Here is a 20,931-nt window from a genome sequence, read left to right as displayed (position 1 = left end):
AAAGGAAAAACCCCACAGTTTAAAGGGGAAAAATGGGAGAAACCTCAGGGAGAGCAACAGAGGAGGGATCCCTCTCCCAGGACGGACAGACGTGCAATAGATGCCGTGTGTAAATTGAAAAGATAATACATTTACAACATAGGTAGTCCAAATGTTTGGAAATGCATGTGTCTATAATAAGAAGATGAATCCACGAGGATATCCATCCAGGACCAGCCACGACTCAGAATCCCGGCGTAGATAGACACCAAAAAGAAATGTGGGGAAGCTGGGTTATTCGGAACATGAGAGTACACAGGTACAGACAGAGAGAAGGAAGAAGTAAGGTGTCCCCCGACAAACTAAGCCTATATAGCAGCAAAACTAGGGGCTGAATCTAATCAGCCATAACTATAAGCTTTATCAAAAAGGAAGGTCTTAAGCGCACTCTCAAAAACGGATAGGGTGTCTGCCGCCCGAACACAAACTGGAAGCTGATTCCACAAATGTGGAGCTTGATAAGAAAAAGCTCTGGCTCCCATTGTACTTTTAGAGACTCTAGGAACAACCAACAACCCTGCATTATTGGAACGCAATGCCCTAGTAGGACAGGTATAATGAGTTCTTTAAGGTAAGATGGCGCCTGCCCATTAAGGGCTTTGTAGGCGAGAAGAAGAATTTTAAATTCTATCCTGTGTTCTATAGGGAGCAGGTGTAAGGCAGCCAGAACAGGAGTAATGTGGTCCCTTTTCCTAACTCTGGTTAGTACATGAGCTGCAGCATTTTGAATCAGCTGAAGCGACTTAACTGACTTCTTGGTACACCCTGAGAGTTACAATAATCCAGCCTTGAAGGAACAAATGCATGGACTAGTTTCTCTGCATCGTTTTGAGGCAAGATATGCCTGATTTTTGCAATGTTATGAAGTAGGCGGTCCTTGAAATTGATTTTATGTGGGCGTTAAAGGATAAATCCTGATCAAATATAACACCAAGATTCCTTACAGTCTCACTGGAGGCCAAATTAATGCAATCCATAGTTCTTTAGATAATTTGTTTCGTAGATTCTTTGGGCCGAGTACAATAACTTCAGTTTTGGCCGTGTTTAACATCAAAAAGTTTAAAGTCATCCACGTTTTTAAGTCCTTGAGGCAGTCTTGAGTTTTATTTAGATGATTAATTTCATCAGGCTTGATTGATAAATATTGTTGAGTATCATCCGCATAACAATGAAAATGTACAGAATGATTCCCCAGAAAATGAGAGGCCCCTACATTAGCTGCTTGCATAATACTAGGCTGAAATTAAGTGTATTATTCAGAGGCATCAGAATAAAAGCCACCAACTGAGCCATTGACCAGCCTTCTTTCTGTGTCAGTGCCCTCCACTTCCTTTTATAAGAACAGGGACTTTGGTTATTATGATTCATGAGGTTACAGTGAATTTACAATTTGACATTATTGGTGAAGTCAGTACTTGTCTGCCACTGCTTTCTCTTAAAGGGAAGGTTGGTTTGATTATAGTTTTATAAAAATAACTACAAATATGAGTATCATATCAAGACATAAGAGCTATTTCCTGTTACAATTATTGATATTATGTTTTAGAATCATATGTATGGTGTACATTTACAGGGCCTCAATACAATACAATACAATTCTGCTTTAATATAGTTGGTTGATGTTAAGCAGAATGCAAAACAGGCCCCACCCTGGTGGACCGACAGCAGTTTTTTATTTTATTTATTGGATTGAGCATAGTGTGATGTGGCAAAGAAAACACTTTTGTTATAGCACAAAGTGTATTTGCCAAGTTGTTCACAGGTGGAACGTAACAGTCACACACATTGTACGATGTGAGGGTCTAAGGACAGAGGGTGTCGTATTGTCATACTGATATTCTGTACAAACTGTGAAGTCCACTGAGACAAATGTAACATTTGTGATATTGGGCTATATAAATAAACATTGATTGATTGAATCACATGTTTATAGTTAAAAAGACACCGCAAGCACAATATAAGTCCTGCTGTAGGTCTCAAGACAGAGACCACCCTGCTACCATATAGGGTAATGGGCGGTCGCTGAAAGCCAACTACCCCGTTCTGATTGGAGGGCCAGTCTGACATGACCGATTTTTTAGAATCGTCATCGACGCTGATTGGTCGGCTGACTTGGTCCGATATCGGCTCATTATCATAATCAGATGGAGTGAGAGGGAAAAAAAGCAGAAGCCAAACAGGAACGGTGGAGTCTGGTGTGGACCGTCGTTTCTAAACGAACCGACGACCACTGGCTGAAAGAAGAATGCTTGAAAACAAGAGAGAGAGATTGAAAACCTTCCTCAAGAAGATCGACGAAAAGGCCATCGTCAGACTTAAGCACTTCATGAAAGAAAGGTAAGCGAATGTGGCTAGCTGAACCGCTATCTGCCGGTGATCATCATCAGCCGGAGGATGCTAACGGTTAGCATTTCTTTGATGAGGAGACAACCTGTCTAATACGATTGAATTGTTTATCTCGCAAAATATTTTCCTTTTAACACAGAACCAAGAAATATCGTTTAGAATTTTACATCAGCTGTGCATAAGGGGTCAATAAGTATTTCAGTCAACGAGTAACGTTAGATTTTGCTAGCAGGTTAGCCACCCTCCTGGCTGAGGATGTGAAGGCATTTAAATGACGTTACATCTAGCTAACATTACCATCATCAATTACACTATAACAACTGTACGTTGTGTTCATTGTTGTCTACTGAGTTTTACACGCTGGCTGGTGATAGCATCTTTGCAATATTGGTTTAAACAGTGTGTGTTTTAGCATAGGTTCACTGTAAACGTTATGTTGTTGTCTTAGCTAACGTAGTATAAGATTGGTCATTGATTGAACGGTTGTTGACCTTAGCACCTGATTCAGATGATACACCATCCACTATAATAATAACAGACTTGGATATCCCCGAGTAAAATGCTTTTTAGTAGTAAAATGTAAATGTTTTAAAATGGGCGTTTTTCTGGTACGTTTTTTCATTGTAATGTTAAGCTTCTCTGCAAGTGTTTCTACAGACACAGTCCAGGCAGGGGATTTGATTTAATCATTTCATCAAGAACACAATGATTGACCCACATCAGACCTGTAAAGTGATTTCATGTGTGTTGTTGGAGACTAGTAGCTTTCTAATCTGGTCCAGGCAGCGTTTATAAACATCTAAGTTACATATGGAAGAGTTGCATAAAGACAGGCAGGTCCAGGTCTGGAACTTTCTTAATCTCGTCTGTGCCTCCTGCTCAGAAATCATGACTTCATCCACCGGCCTATGTGGGTCAGATTGGTGTAACTTCTTGACCTGTCATGGAGGATCCAGCCCTTTTTAGACCAAGAGCAGACCACTCTTGCAGGATTGCATATACATGTTGACTCTTTTAAACATGCACACATATATTGTGTTACCCCCAGGGAAACACACGCTTGTGACACATGGGAGCAAGTCTAGCTTTTCCCTGTAAAGACTATATTTAGCTCCCTTGAGTCGACCACAGGTGGTACATGGTGTTATATAAATGCCCGCTGTATCTCACTGTTGGTACTTCTCGTCCTCTGAGCTTCACCTTTCACTTGCCTCCATAGATAGCCATTCGCTCGAGTAAAGGAGCCCTGCCAATCACACTTGGCCTGCTGCTTATCAGCATAGCTATGGTGTGTCTGTAGAACGGTATGAGGGGGGGATTATCTGTTTCCACAACACACAGTCAGTCACACACTTCCATGACAGTGTTGTTGCATTGGCCTCAGTGAGCCAATGCTCATATAAATGCAACAGCTATCCAAAGTAATTTCAAACACTTCTGATCTAGTCGCATTGCTCTTTAAATACTTAAATCTTCCCTATAAAAACGCTATAGCAGCCAAGAAGTTTGATGTAGCAAATGAGTACACCACCTTAATGTAAAAAATGTGTAGCCAGCGTATAGTAAGTCACTACATACAGGTTTGCAATGAACACAGTGGCAACAATTTGAATAGCATTGTTTGAATGGGGAAGAACCTACTGCTGCACAGCTTGTTTAGATGGAGGAGCCTGGAATAGTCTGGGTGGGGCAGCTTTGCAGGCGCTCTGCTGGCTCCAGGAAGATGCTCCCAGGACACAGCCTCCTTGCTGCTGTGGGCAGCGTAGACTGTGTAGGTCTAAATTATGAGATGTGCTGCAGGCGTAGAGGAAAAGCCAAGTTAGAGGATGAAACCACATCAGCAGGACTGTATATTGCTAAATAAAGGGTTGCATATTTAACAGCTGGTTAAAGTTATGTGTAGCTTCTGTCAGGCTAGTGCTAATGGCCACTCCTCTGCCCTTGTCACAGGGTCAAGAAAAATGCTGTATTCTTCTCAGCTGTCTCACCTTTTGGTTTTCACGGTAGCCTGGTGAATTCCACCTAATGTAGTTGCCATAGGTCAGACTAATTCTGCCACACAAGGCTTTTATGCAAGCTTAGCTAAAGGCTTGGTGTTCTGCTCAGCTTTGATCACCAGGATTGCATAAAATACAGTTCTTTTATTTTTTGTTTTAATAGTATCTTGATTTTAAGATGAACCTAAGGCACTTGTGCCCTTTTGGAAAGTGGGTGTACTGCCTTGGCACCACTGCATCAAGGTTGCTTATTATAGTTTGGGGTAGCTGTATGGAAACTCTCAACACAAGGATAATGCAATCCACTCCACTCAGAAACAATTCATAGGGACCCTGCCATACACAGCGCTGGCTTGCACCAGGTTTTCAAATGTACAAGTAACTGTTGAATTCATTTAGCCTCTAAATGGCTTTGCTACATGTCGTGCTTATGTTTATGACTCCCCTCCCCCCCCCCAACAACCTGTGGTTCTGAGGAGGAGGGGTCAACAAAATTCTACTGTGAGTAAAATAGAAGCCCCCTTGTACACGGTAGAGTAGCCTACTTTTACTTTTAACGATTTTAAAGTCAGGTGGGATTTTCAGCAACCACCACAACACGCCCCCCCCACCCATGCTCATATGCCTGGTTGCTGGAAGTACTCTGAGTTTCCTGAAGAAAGACCCTCTGTCTCTGTGCCCAGTTTGCAGAGAGGAACTGGAGGGAGATGCCGCATACTCAAGGCCACATGACTTCCCACTCCAACACACACACAGTTATTCTGTAACACATGCACACAGATGCGTTCTCTGTTCCATTTGGCACACACCAACACGCAGTTTTCCTGCAGACCGAGCCCTGGCAGGCAGCCACAGACGGCCTGTTATTTTGCAATAACCACTAGCTCGCTTCCCTGCCCTTCCTAACGGCTATATTGAAGTTTGCATACATAAATGCATGCATACATGCAAAGACACAGAACCCTTTTCAGTCACACTCATTATAATACGATTTCCTCTTGTCTTCAATTTCCTAATTTTGACAATCTTTTGTTAGTTTCTGTTTGTTTTTTTAAGTAGTTAAATCAAAATATAAGAAAAAGGGGAAACTATATGAACTCAGATGCTGTGTACGTGGTTGCATACATCTTAACTGAACCCTTTGGCTTTGTAAAGCACAGCTGCAACAATCTGTTGTTGGCATTGGAGAAGCATGGTTCTGATGACGACAATTATCCACGACTCTCCAGAAGATGGTGCCCTCACACTATCTTGTCCAGCAAATTCTCAGGCAATCTAGATTATGTGAAAGTCAAAACTTTGTCAGCCTTGAGAACTATGAGTGGTGTTGTTAGACCAGTCATGTTACCTGTGGGAAAGCTTTTACATAAGCATTCTATACTGAAGCAATTTTGTCTTAATGGCACTAGCACTGAAAAGCTGATGTGGCTGATTCCTAAGGACTCCTGGGATCATATCTCATCTTGAGACCGCTAACAAATGCGTCATAACTCTGCACCAATGGGAGTTATTCTGCCAGCTGGACAGCCCTGTGCTGGAGAAGTCATCCCTCACGTTTTAGTGCAACCTAGGCTCCAGTGAATTTAAACATATGCATCTTTTATAAGCTTAGTTTAGATTTAATTTATAACTTTCTGGTGTTTTTTTTTGTAATTTTATTAAATAAAGCACTCTGAAAGCCTTATCTATAGATGAAATGGAGAGTGACAAACACAAGGTAGAATTGATCATGGCTGCGTGCTTGGGTAGCTTACTTACTTACTAAGGTGAATGTATAAGTATCTCCTTTTGTAAACTTGGCAGTGTTATGTTTCAAATATTACATATTGTTTTCACCGATAATCTAAACCCGTTTCCTGTTTAAATGCCACTAATATTAACTCAGAATTAGACAGTTTATCAGACTTGCAAGCAGAAGGTTCAGTTCAGAAAGGCCACAGGGCTCTAGCAAGGAACAATCCTGTGCACATTTTAATGTATTTATAACACGGCCATCCCTCTGAATTGATCCTGCAACTTGACAGCAAGAGGGATAGAGTAAAAACTTGGCAGAGTAAAGGAGTCGTATGGTGGCTATATTAGGAATGATGTCACGAGTGCAGTTGGACTTTATCTGCCTGCTTGAGTGTCCTGGATGGTGATCTCACCAGGTATAGGAATAGCGTGGAGAACGTCAGCCCTCAACTGAGGTTTAAACAAGGTTCTGATACATCAAGAGTATGGAGTACACTGTAATTATCTGTTGACGGTTTTGCATAATATATTCTTCTGAGCTTTTCTCCCATTTTCCCTCTAGTTAGACACAAGTATTCATGTGTGTGATGGCTCCATTAACACCATCAACAAAGAGTATGCACTGCCCTTGTTATGCACAATGACCTAGCCGGCTTCTAAAGCAATCTAACTGTTGTTATTGAGAACAGGCTATTGGATGTTTTTTGTTCTTCTAAACTGAGAATAACCTGGCATAGTTTCTCTCACCCCCCACCTTTAACCCCTACTGTTGTAGCTGTTTTCCCGACAACACAGACAGAGAAAAGGCTCCGAAAGGACAAAGCTTGGGAGAGCATTTTAGGATTAAACCACACACAGTCTCTTTTTTGGTCTTTTGAACACCCTCTTTTGGGTTTAATTTGACTTTCGCCGTGTTTCTTGCACTATCTTCATGTCGGGCTCTTTGATGCTTTTAACATTGCAGTAAAACAGACCTTTACACCCTTTTGAATTGGCTGGCGATGCTCCAGGTCTAAGTGCAAAAGCTACAAACCGCCATACTCGTTTGGCTGCCTCGACGAGCGGTGGCAACACGCTTTTAGGGATTGGTGGTCATGGAGAGAGGGAAAGGCTTGTTGAACCAACAGGGTGCTGTGGCCGGTTCTCATTGCTCCGAGGATCAGGGAAGGTAAGGCGAGCAAATATATCACATTTCTCAAATCAGCCCTTCTTAAACCGTCTCAGATAGGAAAGGGCTCACTTGAGAAATGTAAGTAAACGTAGGATAATAGGTTGTCTATGTTTTCTCCCCATTGTAAAACAAAGGCTGGCTAATGTGTGAAAACTTTGTAAAATCGTACTTTTATGTGTTCTTCATATACAAAAACAATGTAATCATCAGCCCATTTTCCTGACAAAGTTATTTGTCGTTTTCTCAATGGATCCTATGTAAATCGGGTAAATGTGCTAGCATAGCAGTGGTTACAGTTGTGAGCCGTCTATCCTGTGTCTTGTCTCGTTTCTTAAGATATACCAGAACAAAAGTGATTAAGAAATTGATTAGACTGATATGAATGTAAGTAATCTCTATTTCACGGAACATGTCATCATGGGAACAAATGACAGGCGTCACTGACCTTGTTGTTTATGCTAGCAGCTGTTGTGCAGTTACATTATATAAATAATTATAATTTCACGGCTGCCTGCCTGATCGTTTCTGAAAAGGTGCTAGAAATATTGGGATTAGTTCCCAATCCAAAGTATCAAGTACTTTTAAAAGTATTGTGGTGCTAAAGAGATGTTAAGCATACACATTATATTCTTTAGACTTGTATGTATGTGTATAAGAATGTTGTTTGGTTAAGATCCTCGGCACAAATACATCATGATCATCTTTTCAGTTAAAAGTATGCAGAAATCATCATTCAAATATGGCAAATCCCTTCACATTGCACAATTGGTCAAAAATAATTCCAAATTCGTTATTGTTCATTTTTAGAAGCAAGTCTCGAAATGCCCCCATCATTTCATGCATGTCCATTTGAATCCACTTCTGTGTAGAATTTGATGTGCCTATGTCTGCTTTGAGATATCAGAATTGTTTGTACAACCCTTAAATACGTCAGGTGGTGTGACACATTCAATATGTGTTCCAACAAAGAAGTAATCAGGTCAGAAGTCAAGGCCCCGGTCTGGCCATTACACAACCATTTCAGACAGGCCGCCCGCTATTTTGTAAACATGAAGTGGTCATTAAGAAACGCCACTTTTATGCACTCCATCATTTATTTTTAGATCTAGATTTTGTTTCCACATTGCAACCTTTTAGATGTTACATTGGCTGTTGTCACGCACCTGTTCACCCTTGATAGCTTTGGCCTTGAACACTTTTATAGGTTATCAGGCTGACTCAGTTTCTTCCTTTTGAGATAGGCTTGGCATGAAATGTACTTCCTTATTTCATTTCACTGGAAGATGTTAGATAATCATATTGCTGTTTATTTTTTCTTTTATTTTTTGTCGGTGTGAATGTCAAGTTTTCTATACAGGACAACCTGCCAGTATAAAGACAATGCCCTTATTTACTGGAACCTTTGCAATAAACATTATACACGGGAGAATTGAGAGGCAGACTGCCAGACTGTCTGTGTGTATTGACTGCATGCTAATAAGGCTGTCATCCACGTTATACATAGATTTTTCTGCGACAACATACTACTTAACTCAATTCACAAAACCTCCCTAATCTGTGGGGAAATTGCAACATTGAAGTGTTTTTAAGTACACAGAGAGCTGAAGGCTGCCCGAGTGTTTCAGGAAGTGGCTTCAACTCTGCCTTGTTAATGGTTACGGTTAGTTGTGAGTAAAGAGAGGAAGTTATTGAGAAATTCAAACAAATAATGCTTATTGGTTTGAGACTTTAACCCCCTGCCTACGAGAAATGGGTCAGGTGAGCATATTTGAACACCGGGAAACAAACATGTGGTCAACGGTTCAACCTGTTTTTAGAATTGTTCTCATTGTGTTTGCTTAGTCCAAACGCCAGCCGCAGGAGCCTACTTTCCCCAATGTTTACTAGCTGATTTGGATATTGATACGTTTTATATTTTAGAATAAAGGATGTCTGTCAACAAATAACAGGCTTAATTGTTCATGACACAAGCAGGAAATGATCATTACAGGAAGTTTTGTTGCTGAACACAATTTGATAATTAGTCTAATTACAGGGGAGGCGTCCAGGTGAAGCTGCATTTCATGATTTCTTTCTGACCTTTACTCCAATTACACAGGCGACGCTGCAGAGACAAGGGTTACTAACAAGTTCAAAGAAAGCAGCACTATTGTTAATTTGTGCAGGATTAAAGCAGTCCGTAAACATTCAGTGCACTTCCTCAGAATAACATTCTGCAATATCATGCTGCCATATGTTAAGTTTGTCACTTTTTTGGAAATGTCTGAATTCTTATAAAGAAGTTCCTACCATACTGAGTGTGTTTGAGAAAGACTTGAGCTTTTTGTTGTCCTGCCATCACCTTGGTAAAATGCTTTGCCTAAGGGGGAACAAATAATGCACTGCCGGGTGGGCCCGTCTGAGCATCCACAAGTATTCCACTTTCTTACCCGCTCATATTTGTGTGTTTTATAAAATCTATGATCCCACTTTTCATACCAGAACAAATCCCAACAAGACAGGATTCTCATGTTGGATAATGGCACTGGAAGGTTTTATGGGTTAGGCCTTGTTTTCTTAGCATGTCAGTGCCTGTGTTGCACACCGTGGACTCTTGGGTGTGTGTGTGTGTGTGTGTGTGAGACGGAGAGAGATTGAGATTTCTCATGCTTCTCTGGCTCTGGGGGAGTGGCTGAGTTTGACGTCACCAACTACGGAGTGTCACACCATTCTCAACACAAAGTTGCTTCCTCCTACCAGCACATTCACAGAGCTGTACAGCAACCGTTTTTTTCTGGCAGGATATGGCGAGGACACTGACTTAACTAGTACTAAACTCTTTTTGGACCACATATTCAAAAGCTGAAGGGAACTATTACAATCTTTTTTGGGAATTTTAATATCTTACTGACTTTTGTTAGAACTTTTTGGCTTTGATGGTATGGAGTCAGTGAGTATAGCTTAGAGATAAAGAGAGTTTAGTGGGGTTCTTTTTGTATAATAGAAGGAAATGCCTACTGTTAGTAGGTATATGAGTTTTCGTTCATCAAAGCGATGTAAAGTTACCAGGTAAGATTGTCTCTGTTTGTTTGTTTATAGTCGTTTTCTAAGTTTGCTTGCTTTAAAAAAAAAAACAAAAAAAACAGAGGCTTTCTGACTCGTAATCGTTGTTGGTAACGTCATTAAGTTTAAGATTCATGTCTGTAGATTTCACAAGATTATGTATTCTTCCATGATTTTGCAGCTTGTTTGTTCCTGGCCATGGAAAGGTTATGGCCTTAAAAGAGCACTTTGCCAATATGTAAATTCAATTAAGTAAAAAAAAAAATGCCAGAGGCTCGTAAATCTAAGAGCATGAGCCGACGTTGATGAGCTTGTAAAGTTGCTAGAGCACTGACGCAACGTATATCAATAAAACTTTCTCATTTGGAATTTTCCGACAGATTATAATGAAACTCACTGTCTCCCAAATCTAAGTCCCATTATCACATGTCATTTAAATAGAATTGACTTCCAAAACAAGTCCAAAACCATAACAAGGTTCTTTAGTTAGTCATACGAACATAGCTACAGTGTAGTTGTGCCGATGACATTCTTGTGTCACAGGCTTCTCCAACAGAGCAACACAGATAAACAGACAAATATAGTGCAAGTAAATAGTAATACAAAAAGAAAAATAGTTTAAAAAAAGTGAAATAGTGCAATAAGAGTCTATATGCAAGTTATATAGGTAAATAGATAAAACATTTCTAAGTAGCAGCCAGATGAATATTAAGGACGTTGTTTCAACTGTTCAGGTGTTTAACAGATTTAGCTTCAACAGTAAAGTGTTTAACTCTTTTTGGTGCTGAATGATGACACTCTGGAGATTATAATATGTGTCTATGCAGAGAAATGTAGGTGGTGGCTGGTCTTCCTCTTTTTGTTTCTTCATGTTCTCATCATTCATATTCTCTATTCATGTTTTTTTTTTTAGCTCACAGTGATGAATTTACAAGTTATTACAGTGGGGAAGTTTTGATCAGTGGACATGTTGGCTGTGACATTTGAGCTTGAGCTGTGCAACATCTTTTCTCTAACCCTTTTTAAAGAGACATTCCACATGCCTATTTCATGTGTGCATTAGAACTCTTGTAAATGATTATTATGCATGTTGCTAAATCTCCTTTTCTCCTCCTCCTTTTCCAGCAGCTACCCAGTAGAAAGCAGTGGTGGTGGGCTGCCAGCCAAATTGAAGAAAAGCAAGAGCAGCTGCAGCAATGGCAGCATCAAGAAGGCGGAGAGCAGGAAAGCTTTGAGCTTGGAGGCTCCAGAGCTCGAGGTCCAGCAGCAACACAAAACCCTCACCAGACAGGAAGCCATCAGGTAGGACTGAGGGGAAGAGACTGGGATGTATACAAAACGCCATAAGATGTCTAGAAACAAGCCTTCAAATAAGTGATGACTCTCGTGTAGGGCTGTGCGATTATGACAAAAATCATAATCACGATTATTTTGGTCAATAATTGATATCATGATTATTAAATACGATTATTCATGACTTTGAAAACATCCATTTATTGAACTTTTAAATACAAATAATAATTTGAACAGTATCTTTTTAACTGTTGATTTCCCTGAACGTATAATTCAACTGAAAAACCAATACAAAAATAAATGATACATTTATATCTACATTTAAATAAATAATATCAAAATAATAAATACCAATAAACAAGATCAACAAATATTTTGGAGTGCACTTCAACAAGCTACTAAACATATATAAATATGATAAATACAAATACATTTGATCAAATATGTTGCAGTGCACTGTCACAACCTAGCAAAGCAAAATAATCGTTTTTTTCGATTATGTTGTTTTCGTAATTGTGGCAGGCCAAAATCGTAATTGCGATTTAAAATACGATTAATTGCACAGCCCTACTCGTGACTCCTAATGTCTTATCCGATGTGTGGAAATACTATTTGTGTTACTTGAAATGCAGACAATTGCACAAGGTGAAGACTCAAAGCTATTCTGGAGAGTATCACAAGACCAGAGCTCCCTCTCAGCTGGTAGTCGTGACGCACTCATGACTGCACAGCTGCTCCACACCGACTGTCTTCTCACATGATTCTAACATGTGAGGTATATCGGTGAATTTATAATATTCATCCTGAATACTGCCTTCATGACAGAGAGATGAACCTGCTACTTTCCACAGATGTTATTATGAATTGAGGAACTCCAAGTTCAGTTGTATTCTAAACCACAATTTTAAACTGGGAACTCTTTATATTGACTTTATAAAAGAAACAATTGGATCTCTGCAATTTGGTGCTACACTTTGATGTTTGTTGCTATCATTTTATTCAGAATAATCTACATTTTCAGTTAAAATAAACCTTGGATTCAGTTTGCACTACAAAGTAACACCTTCAAGTACTTTGATGCTCTATATACTTCTGGTGCCACTTAAAGTGGACCTGTCATGCTATATTTGAATAATATAGTGTAGGACCATACCTATATAAGGCATATTTATACTTTTTTTTTTTTTTTTTTTAATGCCAAACAGATCATGCATTTTAGCCATGCCTCATTTCGCTCAATTTGAATTTTTTTTAGCTCTGTTTTTGCAAGGGCTGATTCTTTGAGAACAGCACCACCTACAGGCCTGGCATATAATGTACTACAGCGTCTCCAGCGCTTTTGAACGGCAATGGCCGTGGCTGTCTCCTCCTGATTGGTGGAGTTGGCCCAATAGCCGTAGCGCCACCGTCCTGACGTCAGGAAAGTGTTCAAATCTGGATCAGTTTTTATCAGATCCGTTGCAGCCCCTTTTTTAGAGATTTGGGTATGGAGGAAAATAGAGAGGGTTGTGTTTTCTGACACTTGGTGAGTTCCCTGGAACACCGGGGACACATATTCATGTATAAAAGACGTACAAAAGTGCATTTTGCATGATAGGTCCCCTTTAAGTACAAATAACGTCATGCACAATTTAGTTGAGTATACAAATGACTGGCACTGCTTTCCCACGCTCTTGCTTATCTCGTGCTCATGTAGCCTCTCGGTATGTTCTTGCGTAGCTGTAGCGACAGACTTCCTGTGAAATGACAGCCGTGATCTTTGTCTCTGCAGGTCGCAGACTTTCGATGTTGACAACAGAGCGTTTGAGAAGACGGAGGGCACTGGCTCGCAAAGTGTAAGTATTAAACATTTAATGATACTTGTCAGGTGGAGGGCTACAGACCTTTTGTTGTACCAATGTCATTATTGAAATCTAACCTGATCCTAACTTCCTTTTTTCTTTTCCCTCTTTTAGAGTTTTATGAAGCACAACAAGACATTCCACAAATTGTTTCCAGACATTCCTAAGGGCGAAGACTTGATACACGGTAGGTAAAAGAAAAGAAACGCATAATGACTCGATGAAGGAATCACATAAAACTAAACATGATTCTGCTCCTCTTCTCCCAGCATACATCTGTGCCCTGCAGAAGGAAGTGCCCTACCACGGTAGACTGTACGTCACTGACACCAACGCCTGTTTCTACTCCTCAGTTCTGCTCAGAGACACCAAGGTAGGCTGTCCTAGTGTTTGTGTAACATCTCAATTGTAATATTTCTTGTTGTTTCATTACATCGTTCCACTTGTCCTAACAGTTTCATGCTTCTGCAGGTAGTTATTCCAGTTTCCTGTATCCATATAGTGAAAAAGCAGAACACAGCTTTACTGGTACCCAACGCGTTGTCCATTCGGACGACAGACGGAGAAAAGGTTAGTTTCTCTACTTAACTTCCACACAGCCATTTTTGGTAATACAGACTATACAGTGTATTTAATAAGCCTTGTTCGAGCACATTGAACTCTGCTTTTGATGTAAGCCAATCGACTGCTCTTTGTTGAATGGTTCAGGTTGGCAGGCATGTCAGATGGCTAATATTCCTTCTTTGTTTCTCTTCTCATTGTGTAGTACCTGTTTGTGTCCCTGCGGAACAGAGAGTCATGTTATCAGCTGCTGCGCTCAGTGTCTCCGCAGATAGAGGTGAGGTGCCCAAGTCAAATGTAAAAGAGTTTACAAAACTGACTATCAAAATGAAAGTACCATTTCAAAATCAAAAGTGTTTAATACATCTGTTAATCTAAACATTTCTCTTCTGATACAGGATGGTAGCACCAATAGTAGCCCCATCTTTTCCTCAGCGGACAACAGCTTCGATAAGAGCAAACTGGTGGTAAGAGAACTTTTCTCAATAAAGCAAATATGTAGAATGTCATGCATTGACTCAAATATTACATTTTTAAAGGAAAACATAAATCTGATGGTGTTCCGTGCTCTCTTATCTCAGCAGAACTCCAGCCAGTCGAGTCTGGACGACAGCTTCGACCAATTCGATGGTTCCGAGTCTCGATCTTTACGGGACCAGATTCTGCACAGACCACACAGAGGTGAGTCTTTTACCCCTCATTAACATCGACATTAGTTCATTTAACAACTCTAACCAGTCATCATGGAAAGTCCAAAGTATAATAGCTGGCTAACATATTTCTTCTCTCTCCCCTCTTCAGAAGCAGTGCCTAATGGCCATGTACCGCCTTTCAGGAGCCTTCACATGCAGCAGAGTGACAGCTCATCCTCAGAAGAACTGTCCGTTTCAGGTAACACTTTAAGACAGCTTAGTTTTACTCCGCAGCCAAGTCCTGAAAAACACGTTTCTTTACCAAACACCTGTAAAGACACCTGAGACACCTGACCACCATTTAGGTGTTTTACGGGCCTATAAAAAAAAGCAGCTTGAGTCTCTATCCCCTATATACAGACTTCAAATATACATTTAGAAAGTCTTACTTGGAAGATGTCTGTTTGAATCTTGCAATGATATTAAGAAGTTTTCTCTTTGCTCATAGTGTTAGTGTGCATCTCACTCTATGTATCTACAAAATATGCGTGTACTTTTAGTGCATGACTACCAGAACATAGATAATAATGCTTTTGTTTATGTTCCTTTTACTGTTCAGGTGGATCGTGGGTTTGGAGCGTGACGGAAAAGGCCAAGTCCCTGCTGGTTCAGAGAGAGGCCAGCACCCTCAACACTCTACTCTTTATATACTTGATCTTGTGAGTAGCTCTTCCTCACTTCGTCTGCTCTTCTAATCTCCCTATGTGCTCATCTTAATCTGCTCCTCACTCTTGAAGTCACACTTATGAAAGGGAAGGCTGAGGAATTTCAGCAGCCTTGCTGAGGTTCTAATGAACTAGGTGATCTTGTTGGATCTCATTGCATAAAGATAAATTCCAAGCTTGCAAACCAGTTTTTGGAAGCTAAAATTAGAAGTCTCTTAAACCATATGTTAGCCTATTAATGAAGACTTCAACTCTTCATTTCATTTCAAACCTTTATTTATTCAGGTTGTATCCCATTGAGATCATTGACCTCTTTTTCAAGGGAGACCTGCTCAAGTAGGTTCCACATGAAACATTAAAAACATAAACAGAACAACAAAAGGACATCAAACAGTAGCATTACAGGGATTACAAATTACATACTATCCACATGAACAGGTACCAACAGCTTCCGATTCAGTAGCATCCGACCGAGCTTTAAAAACATTTAGTGGCAACAGATTGCTCAGTTTCCATTTTAATTGCAGACTATTCCAGGACAGTGGAGCTGCGCATCTAAATGCTATTTTCCCTAAGACAGTCCTAGCAGTTGGCACATTTAATAAAACCACAGCATGCGATCTCAGGCAGTAGCCACTTACAATTCGCCGTGAGATCAGGGAGCAGATGTAGGATGGAAGTTTCCCTAACATGGCTTTATATATAAAAATGTACCAGTGACTGAGCCTCCGTACAGTTAGTGAAGGCAAACCAGCCCTTGCATACAGGGTACAGTGATGAGTTAATGCTTTACAGTTTGTCACAAATCTCAGTGCACTGTGATACGCAGCATCTAACTTGATCAGGCAATTGGCAGGTGCATTCATATAAATCAGATCACCATAGTCACACTTATGAAAGGGAAGGCTGAGGAATTTCAGCAGCCTTGCTGAGGTTCTAATGAACTAGGTGATCTTGTTGGATCTCATTGCATAAAGTTAAATTCCAAGCTTGCAAACCAGTTTTTGGAAGCTAAAATTAGAAGTCTCTTAAACCATATGTTAGCCTATTAATGAAGACTTCAACTCTTCTTTCCCCCCTGCTGTTTACAATAAGAAGGCATTCAGTTTGAGAGCTGTAACGTTGGCAGTGGAGTGAGATCATTGATATGAAGTGTGACATGTAATCATTCTATTATCTGATCTTATCTAAGGAGTTTACGAATATAGGCGTTGATTCGGTGTTAAGCTTTTGTTTGTTCTCTCTGTACCTGCTGTTTGCTCAAATCTCTGGTCTTTATCACAGTGAGTTTGACTCGTATATTTTCCTCTTACAGGGTTGTGCTGCTGCTCTTGTCTTCTGGATACATTGGTTTACGTATCGTGGCCCTGGAGGAACAGCTGACGTCCCTAGGGGCCCTGCCTGAGTTCACCTTACAAAGCGGGTAAGTACTTATTTGAAAATGAACAAGCATAAACAACCCTGATAGGATGGTTGGCATAAAGATGAAACACTGGAAGTTAGCAGCTGTTTTATCCATGCAGTAGAGCACCTTAGAAAAATAAATGGATCAAAGTCAGCCTTACTTGTGCACTGACGATCCTCATCGCTACACATTGCTGCCACTGGGTGGTCAATGTTGGGTACTGACTACGACACAAGGAAAAACTGAAGACTTACTCTTTTCCCCAATTATTCTTTACTCGCCATGACAAACTAATCTGTAGTTACAAAAATAAACATATGTGACCTGCTCTATCGAAATCAGTCGCATTGACCCGAAGACACATTTTGAGTTGTATACACAGTTGGAAAGAGGAGATTCCTAGCTTTCTAATGATATCAGGATTGTTTTTGTACTCTAAATATTAAGCAAAATATGTCACATTATATAATGACTGTCATCATTTTGAGAAAAAGGCCTTCAAAGTTTCCTCTTCTCTGGAATCCATCGATCTGATTGATTATTAGCGGAGCAAATGATCAAAATAGTCCGGAGGGAAAATATTTCCGTTTGGATTACTGGTCTGGGGGAAGCTCGCGAGTGTGTGTGTATACGTGTGTGTGAGTTTGTGTATTTTTGCATTTGTGTATATTGTGTTTGTTTCCCGGGGAAAACACTCAGGAGAAACACCGGCTGTTGTTATGCCTGCTGTGACGTCAAGTTACTCCGTTCTACGCTTGTAAATATGCCGTTACAAGCTTCATAGTTGTATTTATCATCTAAATTTGCCGAAACAAGTTTAATATTCTGAAAGCCAAGACTTTGTTTATTTGAAATCAGATGAAAACAAACTGTCACGGACCCTGCCGTGTTATCTATGATTACTACACGCCTTACATTCATAATTTCCGCCGGAGGGAGGGGGGCGGCGCTGCGGAAGAGCAGAGTGCGAGTGAGAGGTGCCTGTCATCTTCCCTTTACAAGCTTCAAAAATGTATTTATCGTGTGATTTTGGAAATAAAAGTTTCATATTCTGAAAGCCAAGACTTTGTTTATTTAAAATCAAACAAAACACCCGAACCCCGAAAAAATTGTTTTTTACGCAAATCCATGTTTATTTTTTAAATGAGCCGTTGCGATTTCGATAGAGCGGGTCACATATCGTGTTGGCCTCAGAATGGCTATTGTAATGTTGTTTTCAGAGTAAGTCTACATTGTTATCTTTTTAATCTAGTGTTTAAACTGTTGCATGATTGGCTCTGTTCTCTGTTAAGGACAATGGGCAAATTGATGCCTGTAAAAGGTGTTGCCTCACAACAGTCATTCAGTATTGTTAGGCGTGTATTGCGTTTGCTTTAGATGTGTCACTCAAAACTGGTTCCCTCTTGTGTTTTCACAGGTACCAAGACACATAACCCTCAGTGACTGAAGGAGAGATCGGTCGACTGAGGACTGGAGGATTTTTTTCGACCTCTTCCAGCAGCAGGAGAAAGATTCAATGTACTTTAAGACTGTGCTCCTAACATGGCCTGTGCTGTTGGCGAGAGGAAAAATGGCCGACCTGTGCAATATCAGAACAACTCGTTAACTTGAAGGGCTATACTTCCTCATATTGCAGTTGACGCATGGACATGCCGCGACTAAGTCACACGGAGCCGAGCCAAAATGAAAACACGCACTGCCTGGTTGCAGCGTGTCTGTCGTTGAAACCAAAGCCAAGCGGCTCTCAGCAATGTGCCACGCCAAGTTATGTTATCCATCGTCCTTCAGACCTTCTACCTGAGCATGCAGTCTGAACAGGGCTACACCAATCAGCATTAGCCTGCTCTGGTGCTTATAATGCACCTCCACACCTGAGACGTAGTGCTATGCATAACCAAAGATGCACACGTCTTTTTGCATGTGTGCACGGAGATGATTTTGATATTTCGCTTATTTACACTTTCATCTATCTGTGGAATAATCAGATCTGTCTCTGCTGGGTTATATCTCTCCGAATGGTTCTTATCTTAATCAGCTGTGGGTTGAAATGGTGATAGCTGAAGCCTCGATATCAGATCAGCCCATGGAGGCGTGAAACTCTCCTGATGGGCGTGTCCTTTCTCTCCTCCTCCAATTGGCAATGATTGCAGTATTACTTTCATGTTCTTTGGCATGATTTAAAGCAGTTTAATGATCAATGCTCAGCGTTCATTTTTCCCTGCAGTCCCAGCTGTGGATGAATGCATCATCAATGCACACATATTTAAAACGAAAGGACACGCAGAGGTTGTCTCAGAGGCAACGATGTGTTTTTGTGTACGACTTTTTTACGACCTTCGTCTTGAGGAGTACATTTCAAATGTGTCTTGTTAATCCATGGCAGGCCTCTTGAACACCCAAGTGGCGTTTTTATAGAATTTTCAGGTTGATTAAAGTAGCACCAATAATGTATTTTTAATGCTTATGCATGTGTCTGCAATATCGACACTTGACTGATACTGTATATGCGTTCTCCTTCTTGTCAACGGAAGAGGAGAGTTGCAACCACACTCCAAGGTCTGAGTTTTCAGCAGTGGTCCCAAGAAGACATTTCAATATGCAACAAATTATTATGCATGGCAAAAATGTAATTTATCTTTTGTGTGGCGTTTTTAAATGGAGCTTGATGTTTGTGGGGAAGAAATTGTGTAGGACAAAGAAATCAAAAAAGATTTGAGTGAAAGAAACTGCTCAATCGTGTGAGTGCACTTTAAAAAAGAAATGTGTTGTGCCTGTCACAATCAGAGACTTTGTGTCTTGGGTTGAGAAGAAATGGCAAAGTGGTATCTGATGGTGCTAAGACGGTGCTCCAATTGTTTTCACTCAGGGGTGGTGGGCACTACCTGCCTCGTGGTTTTAGGTCGTCGTCTTGTCTTTCTGTCATTTCAATGTCTAGTGGTTGTGATGGGGTTCACATTTTTGTACATCTTGGCTTGGGTGAGAGAATACTTCATTGAGATGGACTTGACTTGACTTATTGAGTGATGCAACTGATTCTCAGATTGCCCCCCCCAAATGAACTTTTAAAACTAACCTTACAATGCATATCCACCCTCCATCTCAATGGTTTAACACCACTGTTGTTGTGGAAGCTGTTGTTGCCCAGGTGTAATGATTTGTTTACTACATCCTGTTTTAAAGAGTCACACTCCATGTTCAGCTAAGGTGAAAGTCAACATGTGAGAAACAGTACTGTCATTTCTTATATCCCCCACAAGGGGGCAGCACACACATCCACTGTCCTTGAATGGACTCTATGCAAGAATCCCAATGATGAGGGCAGTATTTGTGTGGTTTTGCACTATTCAAAGTGTTGTAAATAATTTTGTATCGAATGTTAATGTCCTTAATTCTTCTATGGTCCTCTATATATTTATTTGCATTCTGTGTAATTCAAGGTAGTCTCTGTGAGATGGCTTTGCTATTGTTCAAAATAAATCAAATGTTGCGAAGTAAATCATGGTTCGTTGTTACTGTTCTTTCACAAGACTTCAAATTAATGGAAAAATAACTTCATCTTATAAAGTTTTGGGGTTGGCAAAGATAACTTGGAAATAAATGAAAGCATTCACAAGACGCATGTCACATTTGCATTTCACAGCAATGGTGGTGAGGTAATAAAAAAACAAAAAGCAACTTCAAATCTTTGGACACAGAAAAAATGTGGAATTAACCTTGTGTTACTCAGACTGAATCTGGAGGTGTTTGAATACTTTTACACTGAAAAATAAACTTGCTGTTCACATGTAATCATCATTCTGTTTGTGAAAGGCTACCATGCCATGATATTGAATTGCAAAGTCCAAAACTTGTAGCTTTTTAGAGATATGTGAAGATGTGCACTTGATGCAAACAATATTTTTCAGATCTGAGTTGAAGAAATATACGTAAATCTTTTAAGCAAAATGCACCAAGACCAGTTGTCCGTGTTTAAATGTAATAGAAATACCTTCATCTCCTGTTGCTCTCCTGTGCTGTTGACTGTGCTGAAGGCTTGGTGTTTGTTATAAAAGCAAACCCAGAACCAGTTGAATTCAGCCAGACTTTTTTTTGTCTTATCGTACAGTGAGTGTGGAAACAGATCATGTGTGGCCTTATCTTCTGAG

The 20,931-nt window shown here is 40.3% G+C and overlaps 1 protein-coding gene across 6 annotated transcripts; it reads left to right on the top strand.

Moving 5' to 3' along the window:
* Nucleotides 1-2,196: 2,196 nt before the first annotated feature.
* si:zfos-943e10.1 (GRAM domain-containing protein 2B) lies at nucleotides 2,197-20,282 on the top strand. 6 transcript variants are annotated; one of them, XM_034147378.1, is made up of 13 exons: nucleotides 2,197-2,376; nucleotides 11,455-11,631; nucleotides 13,394-13,457; nucleotides 13,578-13,650; nucleotides 13,733-13,836; nucleotides 13,935-14,033; nucleotides 14,230-14,301; nucleotides 14,423-14,491; nucleotides 14,609-14,705; nucleotides 14,826-14,915; nucleotides 15,276-15,375; nucleotides 16,697-16,804; nucleotides 18,204-20,282. In XM_034147378.1, the coding sequence occupies exons 1-13, from the start codon at nucleotides 2,285-2,287 to the stop codon at nucleotides 18,217-18,219; spliced, it is 1,161 nt and encodes a 386-aa protein (XP_034003269.1). In that variant the 5' UTR covers nucleotides 2,197-2,284; the 3' UTR covers nucleotides 18,220-20,282. The 6 variants fall into 6 exon arrangements, with proteins under 6 accessions (XP_034003269.1, XP_034003268.1, XP_034003271.1 ...); XM_034147377.1 differs by having other exon boundaries at nucleotides 14,606-14,705; XM_034147380.1 differs by lacking the exon at nucleotides 2,197-2,376 and adding an exon at nucleotides 7,170-7,284 and having other exon boundaries at nucleotides 14,606-14,705.
* The last annotated feature ends 649 nt before the right edge of the window (nucleotides 20,283-20,931 follow it).

Source organism: Trematomus bernacchii, unplaced genomic scaffold, assembly GCF_902827165.1.
Source record: "Trematomus bernacchii unplaced genomic scaffold, fTreBer1.1, whole genome shotgun sequence".
Lineage (NCBI taxonomy): Eukaryota > Metazoa > Chordata > Actinopteri > Perciformes > Nototheniidae > Trematomus > Trematomus bernacchii.
Note: the sequence above shows the minus strand (reverse complement) of the source record. Positions and strands in the feature narration are given on the sequence as shown.